The following is a 20,241-nucleotide window of genomic DNA, read 5'->3' on the forward strand; positions in this document are numbered from 1 at the left end:
TTCTACAGAAAGCGTCCATCATCAGTTCCAGTTTAATTCAAAACTAAAGAGTAAAAAATGTTTATTAGAAACAAGAGTAACGTGGCCTAGGTATATCACTCACTATGAGCAAGTTACATCTTATAGTTGAAGTCAAATTCTGCCCTCAAATACTGATAGATACCTCCCATAGATGACAGAGAGTATTCAAAGTTTCATTATCATAAAACTCCAGTAAGTAGCAGAAATATCATGCTCATTAAGGTTTTCTAACAGTACTAATAATTTGGGGGTGGGCAGGGGAGGAGAGAAAGTATTGGGGAAATCATCCTAGCTCATGTTATTCATGTCCAACACAGAAGGAAAGTTAGAATAGCAACCTTCAATGATGCGTAGAAACACTGCTGCAATGTGACCTTAGGTCAGGAGCAGTCAATTATTTTGGGCGGAGGGCAGCTTACCCAGTTTTGGTGGGCTGTCAAGGGTAGCCCTGTCCCTTGACAGGTACCCCACCCCCTGGTCACCATCTTGAGACCAATGTCCAAGGGCCAGCACTGGTGGGGACCAAAGCAGGACACAGGCTGGCAGGGAGCTGTGGAGCCGGGCTGGGTTGCACTAGCAGAGGGGGGGGGGAAGCTGGCCTGGCTCCATAGAGCTCCTGTCAGTTAGAACTCTGTGCTCCTGCCACCCTGCTCTGGGCCCTGCTGGCACTGGCTCCAGGACACCAATGCGGGCTCCGTGCTCCCACTGGCTTCCCACCCACTCACACCCAGTGCCCCCTAGTCCCATGGTACAGGCAGGGAGCAGTGCACAGCCCCAGGCCCCTGCTCACCAGCAGGGAAGCAGCTGGTGCTGAGCACAGGGAAAAAGCAGTCCCTCGCCCGCCCTATGGCCGGTGCTCCCTGCTGCAGGCACTCGCAGTCCACACAGGGCTGTCTGGAGCAGGCACAGGCAGCCCCAGCGCAGGGCACCAGCCACAGGGCGAGTGAGGAGCTGCTTTTCCCTGCGCACAGCACCAGCTTGTAACCCGGTCCTGCTGCCAGCTTAGGCCCTGCCGGCTCTGGGCTGTGTGTGACAGCAGCAGCTGCATCCCACCCCCCGCTTGCCGCACTAGGCAATGCTGGCTGCTGCTGCCTGTCTGGAGCTCACGTGCTGGGCAGCCCAGAGGCAGCGGTGGCAAACACTGCCCAGCGCAGCAAACAGGGGAGCTGAAGCTGCTGCTGCCGTGCACAGCCCCAACAGGCGAGCCCGGAGCCAGCGCTGGGCTCAGGTTACAACCTGGTGTTGAGCACGGTAGGGAAGAAGCGGCCCCTTGCCCACCCCGTGCCCAGCACACCATGCTGCAGCTGCTCGCAGCCCATGTCCACAAAAGGGAAGAACAATTTTGCTACTCTTCAGAAATTCTTTAGAAATCTAAGAGAATTAAAAAGGCATTCAGTTTTGATACTGGCAACTTACCGAGTGGTGCTTTGAGAAACCTACGCTCAATGCCTTGCTCTATTTGAAGCAGTGCAGATGCTAAGCAATGGACCACATTATTAACTGGCTGGGGAGTGCTTGTATTTGTTGATGCAGTGCTTTGAGCTTCAGCTTTTAATCCTGTAAATCTAAAGTTAAAAAAAAAAAAAAAGTTAAAAGCACAATTTATGGCAGCATTGAGAAAAGTTAAATAAATCTAATTATTGTAGAGAATTTTAATTTATTTGCATGCATACAAGTTATAGCAAAAGCCCATCCAACCACAGAAATGGAGTTTAACAGGTTATATTGAGCTAAATTCCTTCATATAAAACATTACCAGACATGCCTATCTGGAGTAGAGTAAATTTGGTATTAGGACACTCACCAATTTTGATTTAAGTATAACTTTTCACCAGTCTCACATCATTGAAAAGAGTCTACTGTTACTTGTAAGCATCTTTAAAAGCTTTTTTTGTTATGATGTACTAGCTGTTAAAAGAATGCATAACCCTTCAGAAAGGGTGATATTCTAGACTTCACACAGATAATACCCCCTTTAATGGTCAGCTATGCCACTGTAAGATGCTATTATTAAGGTTAGCAAAGTGTCCAATTTGGTGGTATTATCACAACCAAGCAGATTAAATAGAAAGAAAATTCTGGAGATGGATGGATACAGTAACAGCTTAAAGACCTTGTATGATGCTGAACAGAGTGAAGCAATATCCCCTTACAGCTTCTTATAACAAACAAACAAACAAACAAACAAACAAACAAACAAAACAAACAAACAAACAAACACACACTCCTGAAGACTTGCCTGGTAAACCACTTTATTTTTTTCTCTCTCGTTTTTTAAAATAGGTCTGAACTGACAGGTAAGCTACAGTAATCTCTAATGGTACAAAAGTAAGACAAACTAAAGCCAGCCTTTCAATTTTGTTGGAAATGGGAGTATACAATTTTCTCTTATTTACAACCCTCCAACCCCATGAGGCAACAAACCCAGCCAACATACTATAGCACCAAAATGTGCATTGCCAAATCCTGTTTTTGACATTTTGTTGAAATGTAGTGAAACACAAAAGCTTAAACAATTTTAAAATTACTGACCAAAACTAAAATAGAGTTTCTAATACTTAAGAAACATTTTCAGAGCATTTGTTTAGTCAGCCTCTTAGAAGTCTGCAGTAAAGACAGCTCTTTGATTTTCCTTTTCATATAAAAAAAGGCTATTAGGTGCTATTTTATGATCTCTCTCTTGGACCACTTTATTTTTGGGCACTAATAATCGCAGAAAACCTAAAGAGATGGCATACTACTTTATACTGCAATTACTTGAACTCAAAAGCCCTAATGAAACTTTTGGGATTGAATGCCCAACATCAATAGAATAAAGAACGATTCCAGAATCTTAGTTTCTATCATAGGAGCAAAATCTGGAAGCTTTCGGGGGGGGGGGGGGGGGGGGGGGTGTCAACACCATAGATAAAAATTGTATACAAGTACAAGCTTTTAGAATGGATCTGAACATAGGCAGGAGGAGAGGCGAGTGACAGGCAAAAGGAGGAGTGAATGATAAAAGACACCAAGTCAATGAGATGACATTAGCTCCAAAGAAATAAATAATGGAATATTCCAATAGTGTAACTTTCAGGATGCAGAGAATATCCAGTCTTTATAAATAATACAAAGGACATGACTGAACATTGGTTTGTGGGAGGAAAGTAACTATTTCTATATCAACATCTTCTCATTAAAATCAGAACAGAGTAGTTCCTTCATAAACCTTTTCAGATGAGGCTGTAATCTTGTGACTAGTTATATACCACAAGTTATTTTGATAAAACACAATATAGAAACCATGAAAGGTTTCTGGTTTTGGAACCATTATGCAAGGTCAACCTAAAAAAAGTGAAGCTCAGACTTCCAAGGAGAGTAGAAGAAAAAGAAAAACAGACTCTTTAACCAAGTCTCTGGTTTTTGGAGTTCAAGAAACCTGGGTTAAGAGGGGAAGGTCTTAATTTCGTAGTGCTTAGAGTTGGAAGGGACCTAAACAGATCATCAGGTCTGACCACCTGCCCCGGGCAGGAACGAGTGCCAGGGTCAATAACACCCCAGCCAAATATATCTGTCCAGCCTCCTCCTGAAGACCCCCAAGGTAGGAGAGAGCACCACCTCCCTTGGGAGTCCATTCCAGAGCCTGGCAGCCCTAACTGTAATGTCTCCTGATGTCCAGCCTGAACCTTCTCTCTAACAATTTGTGGCCGTTATTCCTAGCAACCCCTGACAGTGCTCATGGGAACAGAGCCTCATCCAATTTCTGCTGGTCCCCCCTGGTGAGTTTGTAAACAGCCACCAGATCCCCTCTCAACCTTCTGTTGTGGAGGCTGAATAGATTCAGGCCCTTTAGCCTCTCTTTGTACGGCCTGACCCGCTGCCCCTTGACCATGTGAGTGGCCCTCCTCTGGACCCTCACAATGCTAAGCACATCCCTCTTGAAGTGCAGCGCCCAGAACTGGACACAGTATTCCAACTACAACCTGACCAACACCGCATAGAGGGAAAGGATCACCTCCCTGGACCTGCTTGTGAAGCACCTGTAGATGCATGACAAGGTGCAGTTAGCCTTACTGACCACTTCCTCACATTGGCAGCTCATGTTCATCCTGGAATCAACAGCGACTCCAAGATCCCTTTCTGTCACTGTGTTGACAAGAAAGGTGTTCCCCAGCCTATAGGCGTGTTGCTGGTTCCTTCTCCCTAGATGCAGCACCCTGCACTTGTCTGTGTTGAGTTCCATCCTATTCTCATCCGCCCACCTCTGTAACCCATCTAGCTGAATTCTGTCCCTCCCCTCCAGCGTGCCCACCTTGCCCCACATCTTGGTGTCAGTGAATATGGACAGCATGCTTTCCACACCAACATCCAGATCACTGATAAATGTTGAATAGTACAGGCCCAGGACTGAACCCTGGGGGACTCCACTGCCCACATCCTTCCATGTCGAAAACGACCCGTCCACTGCCACTCTCTGGGTGTGACCATCTAGCCAGTTTGCCACCCATCTGACTGTGTAGGCATCAATGCCACAGTCACTTTTTTTTTTTTTTTTTTTTTTTTAAAAAGAGAAAATGTGGTGGGACACCATGTCAAAGGCCTTCTTAAAGCCCAGGAAGAAGACACCCACCTCGATGCCCTCATCCAGGGACTTTGTGATCTGATCATAAAAGGAAACCAGGTTAGTCGGGCAGGATCTGCCCTCAGTGAACCCATGTTGATTGCCCCCCTGAGCATTACCTCCCCTGCTGGGCCCTTGCAGATACACTCCTTGATAAAATTCTCTCAAAGGTTTTCCCAAGGACCGAGGTGAGACTAACTGGCTTATAGTTACAAGAAGGGGAGAAAAGAGGACCCGGGTAATTGGGGACCACATCGGCCCTTTTCCAACCCTCTGGTACCTGGCCAGAGCCCCATGAGCACTCAAAGCTGTGCCAGGGGCCCTGCTATGATCCTCACCAATTCCCTCAGCACCCTTGGGTGCAGAGCATCTGGACCTACCGATTTAAAACACATCCAGCCCCTCCAAAAGTTCCCTAACTAGGTTGACCCTGACCCTAGGCATGGTGGTGCCTCCCCTGGGTCCATCTGTAATCCTAGTGGGGGAAATGACCTGGTCCCTGTTCAGAAATATGGAGGCAAATAATTCATTGAAGGTCAGCTTTTCTGTTTGCTGCAATCACCAGATTGCCAAGCCCGTCCTGTAGGAGCCCCATGTTCCCTGGTGCCACCTCCTTACTTCCTATGCATTTGAAAAAGGACTTGTTATCCCTAATTCTGGTCACTAGCCCTAGCTTCATCTCTGCCTTGGCCTTCCTAACAGCCTCCCTGCAGACAAGCAACGGAGGTGTAATCCCCCTTGGTGATAGCCCTTTGCTTCCACTGTTTGTATGCCTCCTTTTTTGCCCTCAGGCATTCCTGGATACCTTTGCTGAGCCATGGGGGCTCTTTAGTACTCCTGCCCCCCTTGCTGCACATCGGGACCAACTCCCTTTGAGCTCAGAGGATCGTCTCCTTGAGGAACAACTACCTGTCAGACTCCCATCTCATTGAGGCTCCAAGACCCCAATGCCTCTCCTACTAATCTTCTTAGCTCATTGAAGTTGGCCCTCCTGAAGAAATTGAGGAGTTCTGCCTTACTGCTTGCTTTCACCACCCTATACTAAATAATAAATTCCAGCAGGCAGCGATCATTGTTGCCCAGGTAGTCGAGTACCCGCAGACCCCTCACCAGGTCGTTGCCTGTGGCAAGGACCAGGTTCAGCAAGGCATTTCCCCTGGTGAGACTATGCACCTCCTGGGTTAGGTGGAGGTCCTGGATCCCAGCTAGGAACCTACATGAGCAGTCAAACCTGGTTGACTGCTCCTCCCAGCAGATATCATGGGTGACCTAGACTACCCAGACAACTACATCCCTTGACTTTACAGCCTCCATGAGCTGACCTGAGAATTCCAGGTCCAGCTCATCCCCCCAGTGAAGCGGTCTGTAGTAGACGCCCACTATCAAGTTCCTTTCCCCACAACCCCCTTGCATTCTTACCCAGAGTGCCTCAGTTTGCCCCTCCCGTGACCCCATCCTGATCATCGAGGATGTGTATTGCTCTTTGATGTAAAGCACTACCCCCCCCCCCCCCACCTTTTTTCCCTGCTCTCTCTCGCCTGTACCCCTCGATGTCCACTGCCCAGTCGTGGGTAGAATCTTCTCTCTACTTTTCTCTGTAAAATCTATTTATAGATTATAATACAGTTTACTTTAATAAATACAACTGTAGGTTTCCTTTCTTCTACTGGTGTTACAATTTTTTTCTATATAAAAAGTTATTGTTACTGTTACAGCCAAAAATTATTTTTTACTTATTTTTCCTTTTAGTGTCAAAGGTTTCAAGGCAGTGATCCATTCTGTTAATTCCTCTTACCACAACAGATGAATAGCTAGTTACACACACCTAGGGTATTTATCTAGTAGAACTCCAAAGAAAGTTGAGTGCTGGTGTCAATGTTCCTTGCATGCTTTCTATGAAGCCAACGCTTCCAGAAAAATTAAGCATGGGTTGTCAGAAAGCTCAAACATTATATCAGATTCTCCATGTTATAACATGGTATTTAGTTTACTGTATTTAAACATGCACATTTTCTTATATACAAATAATGGAAAGATGTTCTGCAGTTCACAAAGCAGTCAAAAAGTTCCTCAAAATAGTGATCACATGTTCACCTAATATTAAATCCACATCATTTTGAAAAATTATGGAAGAAAATAGCTCAGTCCTATACACAAAGCCAGCCTTAAGAAAAGAGTTTTCCATTTTTCAGTTATGGAAATAACTTATAAAAACAGGTACATAAAATGTTAGTTATTTAAATTACAGATTTTACCTGTCTTTTAGAATAAACTTGTCTTGATCATCAGTTTCCATTTCTTCAACATCTTCATTCACAGTTTTAATTATACCATTTTCCTTGTGTTCTTCATTTAGCAGCTCGTACCTCCCATTTTCTAGGGCTGCTCTCCAAGATTGCCTGTCTGTAACCTGCAGCAAACAAGATTTTGTTTCTACGAACTTTTGGTTGTGCCATCTTTTGTACACTTATTTGACTTATATTTTTGGTTTCCCTCAGGATATTATGCAAGAGTTCATTAGCACCTTCCTAGAAGCACCATCTACAAAAATACTGAATAGTGGAATACCTTAATAGCTCCCAATGTTCCTTGATAGATTCGGTCTTCAATGTCCAAAAGAAAGTCTCTAAGTCGTAGTTCAAGTTGCTTTTCTGCCGACATCTGAAGTGCATCATGTGTATTCTGTATTCTTCCCCGCCCTGAAAGTGGTCTGCTGTCACTTTGAGGTTTGTCTGCAATGAGAGTCAATACTATAATCTTTGTTAGGATTTTTTACCCCTTAAAACTGACCAGCAAAAAAAGCAAAACAAAAAACCCAAACCTTCAACAAAAAAAGGCTATTAACAACCAAAGTTATTTAAAATTCTTTCAGTACTGATTTAGCTAGAGTAACACCATAAAATTCAACTCAAAACAGGGTCAAAAAGTCTTCCTAAAAATATCAACATCCAGGGCTACCCAAAGCAGGAAGCAAATGGAAGGGACAGAGTTAAAGCTCAGTCTTAAAGTGTTTTATTTTAACACTAACAGATTCTATGCTATAAAGTTAGGACAGGATTCTCCTGTTTTTTTCTGTACACTCAACTTGACTCTGATTTGACAAGAGAAACAGAACTCCTGCATTCTCAGCGTGGTTCTTTCACACAATATGTAAAAAACAAGCAAGTACAGCTATTAAACTGTAAAACCTGACAAGACAATTCAGGAGCAAATTGTATTTCCTGAAACCACTTACCTCATTTTATGTCACTTAAATATTAAAATCGATAGCCTCATTGTAAACAAACAAACAGCTTATTTAAGAAAAACCAGAGAAGAACTCGAATAGAAAAAAACCCCAAAACCAACAACTTACTACATCTTTTCACAAATTTATAAAAAATAGACTATATCAACAGAATAAATACTTGCCAGGGACTGGAAGACAAAGTGGGGGGGGGAGGGGGAAGTTAACAGCATACAAATCAAAAGATGTAGTTTGTAAAACAAGCACGGATGAGCGTGATGAGGAGAGAAGAACATAAGAACTTCAGAGTTATTCAGACAAGAATTAACAACCTGCTGAAAAAGGAGGGTGGAAGAGAGAAGGAAAAAGTAGGGCTGTGCAGATTTCTGTTACTCTCTCACTTGCAGATAACGAAACAACTCCCAGTGGTTGAAAGCAGTTACATAAACTTTTCAAATACTAATGCACATTAAAAAGTGTGCATGGATGGTGCAAGTCCTAAGCAGGAAAAAAATGGCAGCCAATAATTGGAAATTCTATTGAGAAAAAAAGTTGACAGGTACTGAAATAAATATTTTAAAATGAAGTGATGATATGCTGTTTTTATATTAGTCGGTTATGAAGGGGGAGGAGCAGGAAGAAGCAAAACAATATGCTGCCTCTTATAACATTCAGAGTTCAATTTGACTGGGTTATAGACGGGACTTAGGATTTCTGTTCTCCATGGAAAAATGTGGAATTTTCCCTTATGTGGAAGCAGGAGGAGGGCAATCAGAGGCAGGGTGCACCATGCAGATGTGCACGCACACACACACACTGTGCGCGTGCACAAAACCTCGGGGGTACGTAACTGGCAGGGGTAGAGCACTGGCACGGGCAGGGCTGCTCAGCACCACCTAGGGGACTGGGGGGGGGGGGAAGGGAGGGATGGCCCAGAAAGGACACAGCTGCAGCTGAACCTACATCCTGGTGAGCAAAGGGGGCAGGAGGAGCTCTGAGTTTCTATGATATATTTTGGCATTTGATTTTGTTTTGTTTATAGGTATTTAGGAATTCATTTTATTATATTATTAATTATAGTGACTGAAGCACTGGTAAGCTTCTAAACTGCTTTAAAATTGTAAACACAATTAAGATATATATATTTAAACGAAAAATCACAGAAAAAAATGTGGGTTGAGGGTTTTAAATTGGAGAATTTGAAATTTTTAATAAAAGAACTTTGTTTAAAAATCTCAAGAACACCAGGATCCCTGGCTACAAATCATTTTACAGCATACTGTTAATTCATGGAATCATAAGAAAATTAGGTTGAATGAGTAAGGATGTGGAAGCCAAGTCCTATTGTTATAACCCTGCCCCCCCACAGTGAATTTACCTATAGCTACATCTCATTACTAGAGTACAATTCAGTAAAAGGTTTAACTACAACATTCTTTCCTTTGTTTGAAAAAACAAAACAAAAAACAAACCTGAAGTAGAGTTCCTGTTCAGGGTCTAGGGTTTCATCATTAGCAACACCACCAAAAAGAGGAAGTATTTGTAGTTGTTTTATCCATTTTTAATAGAACAACTAATATGCAGTAAAGGCAAATAAAAACATAACCAACCATCCATGTAGACCAGAGGTACAAAACAGATTCCTGTTTATAAATCGCCTTCATGGTAAAGTTGTGCAGAATCCAAGATTTCATTTAAAAATAAATAAAAGATCCAGCCCTCGGGCTAGAGACAATCTTCTGAAGTGAACTAAGAGTAAACCAATGTTATATCTTAGTCTACAGATGGTGTAAAACAAAGTCCCACAGATGTTAAAATTTCCTTCTCCTCTATTAGAGCCCTCACCCAAATGAGATCCAAGTCTAATATACATTGACAATGAAGTCTAATGACTATTCTACCGTTTTAGCTGATGGCATGGAGGCACGCAGCAAGAATAGAAGTCTAGGAATTGGGGGACTAGTGCAGGGATAAAAATGCACAGGAAGGGGAGAGGGAATACAAAAACGAAGAACACACAGAAAATGGAAAGACGACAAAAAACAGAAAAGAAAATGAATACAAGTGCTCATGCGTGTGCGTGCATGATGCATGCGTGCATGCACACACACTGTAGCTCTAATGGAAAGAAGCATTTTTTTTCTTGCTGTGGCAATCAGATGTTACTGGATAACCCCAGTAAGTGGAGATCAGTTATGGATTTTGAATGCTTTTGGTCCAAAAATTTCCCCAACCCATACAAATTAATTTTGCACTTCTGTGGTATACGTGCAAGACATCCTTCACTTCTGTCAGCAATTTGCATGACGACTGATATGCACTATAGTCTCATTTTTTTTAAGCACAAAAATGCTTGGGGTAGTTTCAAGCAAGCTTTTGAACTCGAAAACACACAAACGCAGTGTTATTCTGCAGACAAAGCTACTCCTGTGATGAGCATGTGCCAACAGAGCATAGAAACTTCTCCACGAATTTAGCCTGTGCATGACCCTGGAGTGTTCAACAGTTAGAGATCTTTTACTGTTTTCAAAAAAAAAAAAAAAAAGTTTGCATGACTTCAATACAGAGTACTAAAACCAACTAAAGTGAACAAGACAAATGGGTCTTTTGAATTATTTTGTATATTATGTTATAAAAGAACACCTCCCCAAATCAAAAACATAGTACACTAATTGCCTCTCCTATGCCCTCTGTCTTCAAAGGCAGATTATTGCATCTTCTGTCACAGCAGTGTTGAGAGATGACCTCCCTTTCAACCCAGGGATATCAAATACTGAATTTTCAAATCTACATCAAACTGAAGTCTCATTCTCCCCATCCCCCTACCACTCAATTATGCATGCTGTAATAGACTTTTGCCAGGTAGTAAGGGCCAATGACTGGCTCCAATTTATTGAGCTAGGAGTTGAGCACCCCTGGTTATGGGCCAGATCCAGCCCCCAGAGCCATGTCATCTGACTCACAGGGCTCTCCATGGGTTGAAAGTTTGGCAGCAGTGGGAAGAGGTAGTCAGTCCCCTGCCACATCATATCTGGACCCATGAGGAGCCTTGTAGGCCAGATGACAGAGTCCTACACCCTAGATCAGGTGATTATGGCAGCACAGGGCCCAGTTCCACAATGCAGGGGCACCAGGGCCCAATCCTGGTACATGCAGCCTGATCTCAGTACTCGGGGGGGGGGGGGGGGAGGGTGCGCAAGGCTCCAATCTGGCCTGCAAACTAGCCCCACACAAAAATCATCTCACCTGAAAGACCAAAAGATTGAGCACCACTGTACTGAAAAAGCAGGGAAGCTATTACCTTTTCCTTAAGATACCACAAAATGGGTTTAAAAAAAAAAACAAAAACAAACAAACAAAAAACACACACACACACACACACACACACACTAAAAATGGGCGATTCCCCTATAAAAGGTGCACAGTTCAACTGTGCAAACAAAAGGCAAAATAATTTATATGGGAGCAGTGAAAGTACTTAAATAAGAACTATAGGCTCCTAAAAGTACTATACAGAAACAACAATTAAACCAAAAGTTCAAATAATTTGCAAAAAAAAACCAAAAAAAAACCAAAACCACAGCAAACTAACTTGCCACTTACCTGGAATATGTAATTTTTCCACAGGAAATTCATTTAGCTGTTCATATAATCTATTTTTCTCTTGTAAAAGAGTTTCTTTTAAGGCACTCTCCCTATGTCCTCGGGAATTGAGAGCCTCTAGGAGTTGGTCCAGTTGTTCCCGAGAACTGTAAAAGCACCAGCGGTTTGGCTTACATACTGGCCTTGGCACCTCAACAGCAACACTGGCATATGAATCTTGGTCAATAGCGGAGGTAGATTCAGAGGACTTCAACGACTCTCCAGTTTTAGGGGATACCTGAGGTTCATTTGTGCAAGACTGAAAGGAAGATGTTCGAGGCAATAACATGTCTTCTGTAAGACCAGAATAGTCCTCTTCTATAAACAATCCAGAAACGGAAGGAAAAATCCAGTATCGTCGGTACATGCGATCACGACCCAAGGCAGTGATGTTGGTGCAGGCGGTGGCATTTTGAATCTTTTCTAGGAGTTCTCTCTCTCTCTTTTGCTGCTCCTGTTTTAAAGCTTCTTCTTCTTCAGCAGTAAGAGGTTCACTCTTTTCAGATACAGTTTCTTCTTGCCTTGCAAGTTCTTTATATCCATTTTGGCTTCTCTTTCCTAAGAAATGACAGGAAGAAGGACAGTAACATACTCCTACTACTGCCATTAGCTCGATTTATAATAAAATTACTCATTTTCTGACATGTTCACTGTAATCAGGTTAACATTATCATTTTGTGCTCAGTAAAAGAACAAAACTAATTGTGTGAAAAAGAAAGGCCATTTAAAATCGTGGGGAGCAGGGTTGGGCTGTTTTGTTTTGTGTGTGTGCCATTCATAATTTTTAAGAGAGAATCTTTGCAGCATTTTTCTATGGTAGAGTGACCAAAAGAATTCTAGTACCTGCTTTAACTGTCAGTGAAATTGTAATGCTAAGTGTGAGAGCCTACTAATAAGCCAGGTTGAACTAGTTCTATAGTCAAAGAGGCATTGTTGCACAGAACCTGCACTGTATTGCAGTTTGTCATTTTAAATTCCTGGGTAAACAGAGAAAAACTACATTCTTATCAAAACTAGCTCTTTACTCCAGTATCCCTCCAGGTGTTCAGTGCTTTGCTCATTTTAACTGATCTAATCCAGTAATTCTCAACCAGGATGCTATAAAATGTTAAATCACTGTTAGGGTGTGCAAACACCTACATGATGATTCACAAGATAAACCCCAAAGTTTCAAATAGGAATCCATGCTGTCAAACACATTCTGACCTCTTCAGTTACAAAGAACTCTTAAGACCACAACAGCTGCTCCATTATTTTACATAGTCAAACAAGTGAAAGCTAAGACCTGTTATTGTCCATGCAGTACCTCCAGTCTAATGAGGTTGAGAATCACTAATCTAAGCAGTTCACTTATTATTACTGCTCTTAGTAGTATCCCAGTCCCTTCCATTTAAAAAAACAGCCAAAAAACCCCACACAACCCTTTTCTTCCTGTCAGTCCATTCCTAGTATCCAAGTAGGCTGTTGCCTACAAAAGCTCATGCCTCTCTGAATCAGTGTTCAAGGTAACACTCTTCCCTACCTTCTATCAGACTAGCATGGCTAACCCCTTTTGTATAATTGTCAAAAGGGAACAGAAACATTTGCCTAACACAGTGGCATTCCAAAGCTTAATCCACTAACGTTTGAGAATGCTGAAATTCATTTTAAAGACCTTTGTAGGGTTCATTATAAAAATCTCAGCATCCTGTGGAAAACACTACAAAAGGTGAAATGCTACAAAAGGCAAAAACACTAGAAAAAGGCTTTGAGAGACAGAACTCCAATTCAATATATTGTTATTGACTACACAAGCTCATAATTAAAGGTTCAAACATTAACAATTTTTTAAAATCAGCAAACAGAAGTATAAGTCAAATGAATCACACTTTAAGTTAGCTTCAGCTTTTACTAGATATGTTGTTAAGGATATAATCTGGGTTTGAATCCAGGCTCACAGAGCATAAGAGGCAGACCTAGTCCAGAGCCAATTACCAGTGTAAGACATTTTAAAGAGTTCCAGAGAAAAGTAGGTTTGGTTTTTATTTCTTGTTGTCATCATCATGGTTAAATTTTTTGTTTTCTTAAAAAACAAAAAACTGAAAAAGCCAAGGATGGCATCTTCAGATAAGATTCCTACAGGATCACTGGAATATTCAGAACTGCAAATACACAACAGCTTATTATCATTTCACTTTTCTGAGACAGTTGCCTAGAGATGGCAAGCAGAAGAAAGAGGCAGAGAAGCTGAAGTACACAGGATTGACAGTTAAAACAGGGTTCAAGACAGCTCAATGTACTGAATAATCTATTATGATCAACATCTTGTACAATGAGGTTTATGCTTTTTAAAAACAGTAAGAATGTATCTAATTGCGCACACATTCCAACAAGTACTCACAAATTATTGGCATTACCTCTTCTGCCTTTTTTATTTGGCCCTGGTTCTTCCTCATCCTCTGTCACTGTGTCCATGTCTTGCTCCTTCCGTTCAACTTCTTTGCTTTCTGTGCTAGTATCAAGGTCTTCCCGTTCCTCCTCCCTAATAGGATGGTATAACAAAAGTGATTAACTACATCCCTAGTATTCATTGTCAGTTCTGGTCAATTCTTTGACAAGTTAGTAAAATGCTAATATATCAAAAGTTGCCCTCCAAAGATGCATTTTCTCCTTTCATTGCACTATTCCTGCTGCAACATGGAATATTTAAGATAGTGTAGGTTTATAGTAGGGTTTTGGGGGGGGGGGGGGGGGGGGGGGGAAGGAGGGGAAGAGGGCATTTATATAAAAACTTTAAAGTATAGGAAATTTACCAGAAACCAAAACACTGAGCAACTACCACAAAATTAAGTCATACCAAAAATTAAAGCCAGAGTTTAAATACCACCCAAATTGCTGGAGACACTTTATAGCTGAAGTGTCTGTTTTTTTCGGTAGTGTGCACTCCACAACGAATTCAGTCGAGTTCTGCTATTTTATACCAGCTTGGAATCTGGTCCTTAGGTTTTAATTTTTATTTCCTACTGTTTTATCTTTGTGAAAGACCCCGATTCCATTGAGATATTATAGAACAACAACAAAGTGGTTAAAATAGCAAATATCTCCCCTGCCACGAGATTGCTTACATAACATCAGTTGTCAAACCTCGCCTAACAGTTACTGCATCAAACCTATGACTGTCCTCTTCTGAATATGGCAGTCAGACTAGATAAGCAGCATACAAACCTCCCTCTCTTCCCCCAGCCAATTAGTAAACTAAGCCAACCATGAATACCTGCACTCACCAGTTGGATACACACAGTAACCTTATAAAATATAGTCTCAGATTTCTTATTAGCAGGCAGACTTTTGGTAATGTTTGTATTAAAGTCACTTATTTATAAAGGAAAACCAGTTTGTAGAAACAAAATGAAAAATGATTTTACAGTTAATTCCCCAATGGTGTAAATTGAAACAATACTAGAAGTCAGCAGAACTATAATGAATTGAAACTTCGGCCTATTTCATCACACAAATAACTGATCATACCCAATAGACGCTTCCACAGCAGGATTTCTTTGCTCTTCTTCCTTCAACTTTTCCTGTTTTTCTTTCATCTTTTGCTCTTGTTCTTTTAATCTTTCTTCCTTCCTCTTGCGTATCCTAACATTGGAAGGAAATGTAAAATAAATTATGACCCAATACACAGAGTGCCTAATTTAAGTTGCTCGTGAATTTTTACTTAAGCACGAAAAGGCATGAAAATAAATTTCAGGCCACAAACTCCTATTTTACAATGCCCATCATGAGGTATCTGTCATGATTTGGGCTTTTAACGCTGGTGTAACGCAAAGAGAAATAGTTACATGTTCATATCCAGTAGTTCTGCTGTATAAAGGAGTTCCACTTAGTCTAATCCTGGTTATGTTCAGCTTCCTATGTTCTGTTCTTACCTTGCTGCTGCTGCTTCTCTCTCTTTGCGATGTTGTTCTGCCTTTAACTCTCTGAACTCCTGTTTTGCCTGCCGTAATATATCAACAGAGTCCTCAATGAAATCTCGAGTGGAGACGAGAGTCAAAAGTTTTCCACAAAGGGCATGAAGAATCTTTATCTTTTCACCTGATAAATTAATATTGAATGGTTAATGAACTACCATGACCATATTAACTGTAGGCCTTTTTCTAGTTCATGGAAATACCCTTTATGTTGCTAATTTCAAGCCTAAGATATGGTGGTGTCCTGATCTTGCCTTGGGGTAGGGAGACAGTGGCAGCATTCAGCAGTGGTGGTGGCCACAGCAGGGCTTGTATGGCATTGTCCATGGGGCACGCCCGAAGCGTGGAACCCAGGGTGGTCACCGATTTGCCCTCCCACCCCCCGGGAACGGCCCTACATTTGGTATATTTTTGTAGATAAAGAGTTTTAAAACATTAGGCAAGACAGGTTATTTTAGTTCTACTGAATCTTACACGCAGATGCATTCTGTTTTACAATTTTGAATCAAATCCAGCCATTAACCCTGGTTGATTCTGTCCTTTTAAAATACAAATCATGAGAGTGCCTTTCTAGTAATAATTATAAATATAGAAATAGATGGAGACATGAAGCATAAAGACATGTCAGATCTGACAACTGAAAGCAATGAAGAAGACTCAATCAAGAGATAGCTCTTGGCACACCTCCAATATTTTAGATGCATATCCTACCCTATCCAGAAAGGCTCAGAGCAGTTTGCTGTAACAGACAAAACCCACAAGAAACAAAAAATGCTCTATCAACATTGTAAAATTTAAAAACTCCACTGCCCCCCCCCCTTTCCACTTCCCTGCCTATCTGCCTATTACACCCAGGAAAACAAAAACTCTCCAGCCATCTCAACTGTAAATTATGGTTAGGAAATTCACCAAGATATGGGCTCAGGATATACTAACATTCCAGCTTTGAGGTACACCACATCACATTTCATGCTCCTAACATAACAGCATACACCTCTAAACATTCATTTATAAGATTTGCATGCTGCCCTCCACAAGATGAGGCCAAAAAAAACCAGACAGACAAGACAGATAAAAATACTGAAAATAACATCATATGAAATAGAACCAATTCCCCAGAATCTATGCATCATTTTCAAGTTTGAACTGTTAACTGAAAGAAACTCACTACAGAAAAGAATAATCCCGCTTCAAAGTTAAAGCCTGTCAGCACAAAAGCAAAGTAACATCAAAGAAATAAAATCCTGGCACCGTAATTGGAAGCCTGAAAAATGAACCATCTAAAAAAAGTGGTGGCCAACTTTTTGGCAAGTGTGCCACAAGTCTCAAGTATATCACTCCAATAATCAGCCAATGTCTCCAAATCTTATTGCCCTCAGGCAACAAGGATTTGGCTGGTATTTACGCCGGTACAGTATCAACCCCCAACCCATCTCTCTTCCCCAACTACTGCTCCCAGTCTCCAGCCCCTCCCCAATCTGCTGAGTGCCAAAACATACTGGCTGCACATATGCAGTGGGCTGGCCACCACTGATTTAAACAATCAAAAGTTCTCATGGTTATCAAATCCAAGAAGGGAGAGTCCATTTAGAAGGCTAGTTATTCAGTAGGCCAGGGTGGCACCTGAGACACCAATTGGTAGAGAGAGAGAGAGAAGTTTTTATGGACAACAGCCTACTGCATCAGATGCTATGAATGGACTGGCAGCGGGAAAATAATTTTATATAGAAAGGAAAATGGATAGGAGGGGACACTCTGAAGAAAGAGTCTTCTCTATAAAACCTTTTCTCTCTGTTAAAAAAACTGGAGTTTATCCACCAATTTGTTATGACACAGGAAAAATGGCTGTTAAATATCTTTTGACCTGTGCTAGATTTGGAACCGATCATCAGCAAGATGGTTTTTATCAATTTAAAATACAAATATTTATTTTATTACCTGGTGACAGGTCATACACAGAAGTACTTGAGAGTTTCTTTAACAGACCAGGATTATTCAGCCTCAGCTCCATGCAAGCATCATCTGTAGCATCGAACCCTCCACGTTTTTGGTAACGATATTTTGCATTGGCCGATGTAACATCAGCACCTGATGCTAGGATGTGGAGCCTGAGAATCTCGGAAAGAGTGCAGCTATCGAGATCCAAGTTTTTCAAATTGCAGCCTACAGTTAAAATAGCAAGAATTTATTTCTATATATAAACTAACAATACAAAGCAAAACAATGTAAAATGTGCTTTTATTAAAATACAGAGCAAAGTAAAAATAAAAAACAAAAAACAAAAGAGTGAAACCCACACATACCCTGATGCAACTGGGGCCATGCAGCTGCCAAAGTTGCAACTGCAGACAGTGCAGATTTTGTAGGGTCTGCATCTTCATCCAAAGCCTCTGTTAAATCTTTAAGGAAATAAACACTTTATTCTAGTGCAAATTAAAACTTGTACTTCGGCGGGAAGAAAGCAAGCCTTTTTAAAACAATGTAAAAGACAAAGCAAAATGGCTCGGCATTCACAAAAGCCTCAAATTCAAAACTCAGTTCTACAAACAAAAAGTTAAAACACACACTGTTTTAAGTCCACCCAGAAGACAATAAATCCTAGGGACATGCACTAAGTCACTGAAAGCTTTTTTCACTATGCACAAGCTGCTAAAGCATCAAATGCACAAAGCATGCACAAAGGGTGGGAGTGGAACCACACTTGAAAAGGGAAAGACGCACAAAAGTTATACCATATGCTCTCCTTCAACTGAATCATCATTTCCTATTACCATTTCAGAAAGAGCTATCCAAACATCAAACATTTTAGGTATGAGTATCCACCATTTGTTACTAAAGAAAGAAAAAAAGACCAAGCTGCTCTTAAAATAGCAGGTTACATTTTACACAACTCTGATCTAAGTAGTAATCTGTTAAAAACAAAAGCCAAATGATGCCAAAGCAGCATTATACAGTCATTTAAGGCACATTAAACATCAGTAGGAAAAAAAGGTCATCTATACAGAACTTCTTCTTTTTAAAGGAAAGCTGCCTTAGCACCAGAGGGCTAGACTGCGTTGAACTGCTGTGTGGGGCTAATTTTACCTTATTCAGCTCCAAGTCATTACGCAGGTTATAAAGTCATCACAAAAAAACAGACAAGGTACAGGTCTGAACTAACAAGACTATATAAAACATTAAGGTCTTGGCTACTGAATAATATGCTTGAACCACATCACATTTGTTATCCAAAAGCTTTTACTTGTTAATTTTGTAATGTCTATCTGCTATTCTCTTCCTGATCTCCCCTGCCCCCTCTGCATAATACTACTTTGGTGTGGGACATACAGGGAAAGGAAAAACAAACAAAAAAACCTACCAAGCACACCATATTTTCCTTACTGTTTTCTGCTGCAGAACTGTTGCCTACTTTTCAAAATCCAGCACATGGTTTAAAAAGCACACATTTATACCAATGGCCATAAATCTGCTTGACTAGCGTGACAGAAGACAGACTGAATGTTCAGCTATTCCAGAACACAAGTTCTCTAAACAGGAACAGCAAGAAATAAGGAGGCTCCAGCAGAAAGTAATAGAGAAAGAGCAAAAAGCACCAAATCACCAGTTTCAGAGGGTACACCCAGTTAGAAGCAACTTATTTATATTTGCCAGCCCTGCAAATTCACACTGAAATTGGGGGAAGGGGGTGTGGAGAGGGGCAGAATCAAACTAGATTGCTTCTGGCTTATTCCTCAGCTGTATTTCATCTGCAGTGTTACTAGTAGTTATAATGTATTTCAGCCAGAAATAAACAGTTACATTATATTTTAAAAAAAGAGCATTAGAAGCAAGTCTTAAAGGACCAGATTGCTGCAACAAGGGTTCACTGAGTTTTCCCATCCTTCTTGCATCTGGGCAGTAGGAGCTAAGTGCAGTCAGTCAGTGAGCTCAGATGGACACAAGAACAGAGTCAAACAATTACTGCTAACTACTTATGGTGAAGCAAAGATAGGACCATCGTTTCACCAGTCAGTAAGTCTGGTAAGCCACAAGAAACACTGCACCCTCTTGCCATGACAAAAGCTTCTCTCTTCTTCCACCATAAACAGCTCCGAGGCAAAACAGTGCCAGAAGAGCATTGGCTCAGGAGCACAATCTCCATTAATAGCTAATGCTTTATATGCAATGTCCTGCCCCAAGTCTATTCTATTGGAACATACTGCTGGAGGCTAAAAACGAGATGGATTTTTCCATTAGAATAAAGTATTTAACAGAAGTTTAAAGTCTAAACTGTATTAGAAGACTTCACATTTTGATTTGATTGGTGGATATTTACTGTTTACAAATATTTACAGAAAGCAAAAGCAAGATTTTTTTTTGCAGAAACCTGAATTACAAGGAAGACAGGTAGGTCTGTCCAAAAAACTGGAGAGCTGAAGAGAACTGGAGAGCTTTTTGATGCTATAGAGTGCAAGAGGATTAGAAATATTCTAATATTAGAACAAAGACTATCACTAATATAAAGCCACATCCCTCTTGTAGGGCATTATAGTAGCCACTGGAGGCAAAGGGAAGCTGGCTTGGCCCAGCAGAGCTGTTCTGCTCCCCTCACCTTCATCTGCAGCTCCTGCCATCCTGTGCAGTGCATGGAGCTCGGGATCCAGCTGCCTTCCATCCCTTCCACTCACTCGGCGCAATAAGCAGCCCCTGAGGGCGGGTGCAGCAGGTGGAAGCCAGTCAGAGCTGGAGCTCCAAGTCCTGGGCAGAAGCCTCTAGGCTGGAACTAGAGAGTGGTGTCGTGCAGTGCAGCACAGCAGGGG

At 41.4% G+C, this 20,241-nt stretch overlaps 1 protein-coding gene across 5 annotated transcripts in view; it reads right to left on the reverse strand.

Moving 5' to 3' along the window:
* The window catches only part of BAZ1A (bromodomain adjacent to zinc finger domain 1A), a 91,201-nt gene that overhangs the window by 16,098 nt on the left and 54,862 nt on the right, over positions 1-20,241 (reverse strand). For 4 of the 5 annotated variants that reach the window (XM_014611303.3, XM_019488763.2, XM_006258738.4 and 1 more), the window contains 9 exons: positions 17,746-17,841; positions 17,381-17,605; positions 15,401-15,566; positions 14,997-15,110; positions 13,886-14,010; positions 11,451-12,047; positions 7,190-7,353; positions 6,877-7,031; positions 1,438-1,586 (listed from right to left, as the gene is read on the reverse strand). In XM_014611303.3, the coding sequence (XP_014466789.2) occupies positions 1,438-1,586; positions 6,877-7,031; positions 7,190-7,353; positions 11,451-12,047; positions 13,886-14,010; positions 14,997-15,110; positions 15,401-15,566; positions 17,381-17,605; positions 17,746-17,841 (1,791 nt within the window). The remainder of the gene's footprint in view (positions 1-1,437; positions 1,587-6,876; positions 7,032-7,189; positions 7,354-11,450; positions 12,048-13,885; positions 14,011-14,996; positions 15,111-15,400; positions 15,567-17,380; positions 17,606-17,745; positions 17,842-20,241) is intronic. The other variant, XM_059723048.1, reaches the window with a different exon arrangement.

Source organism: Alligator mississippiensis, chromosome 2 (genome assembly GCF_030867095.1).
Source record: "Alligator mississippiensis isolate rAllMis1 chromosome 2, rAllMis1, whole genome shotgun sequence".
Lineage (NCBI taxonomy): Eukaryota > Metazoa > Chordata > Crocodylia > Alligatoridae > Alligator > Alligator mississippiensis.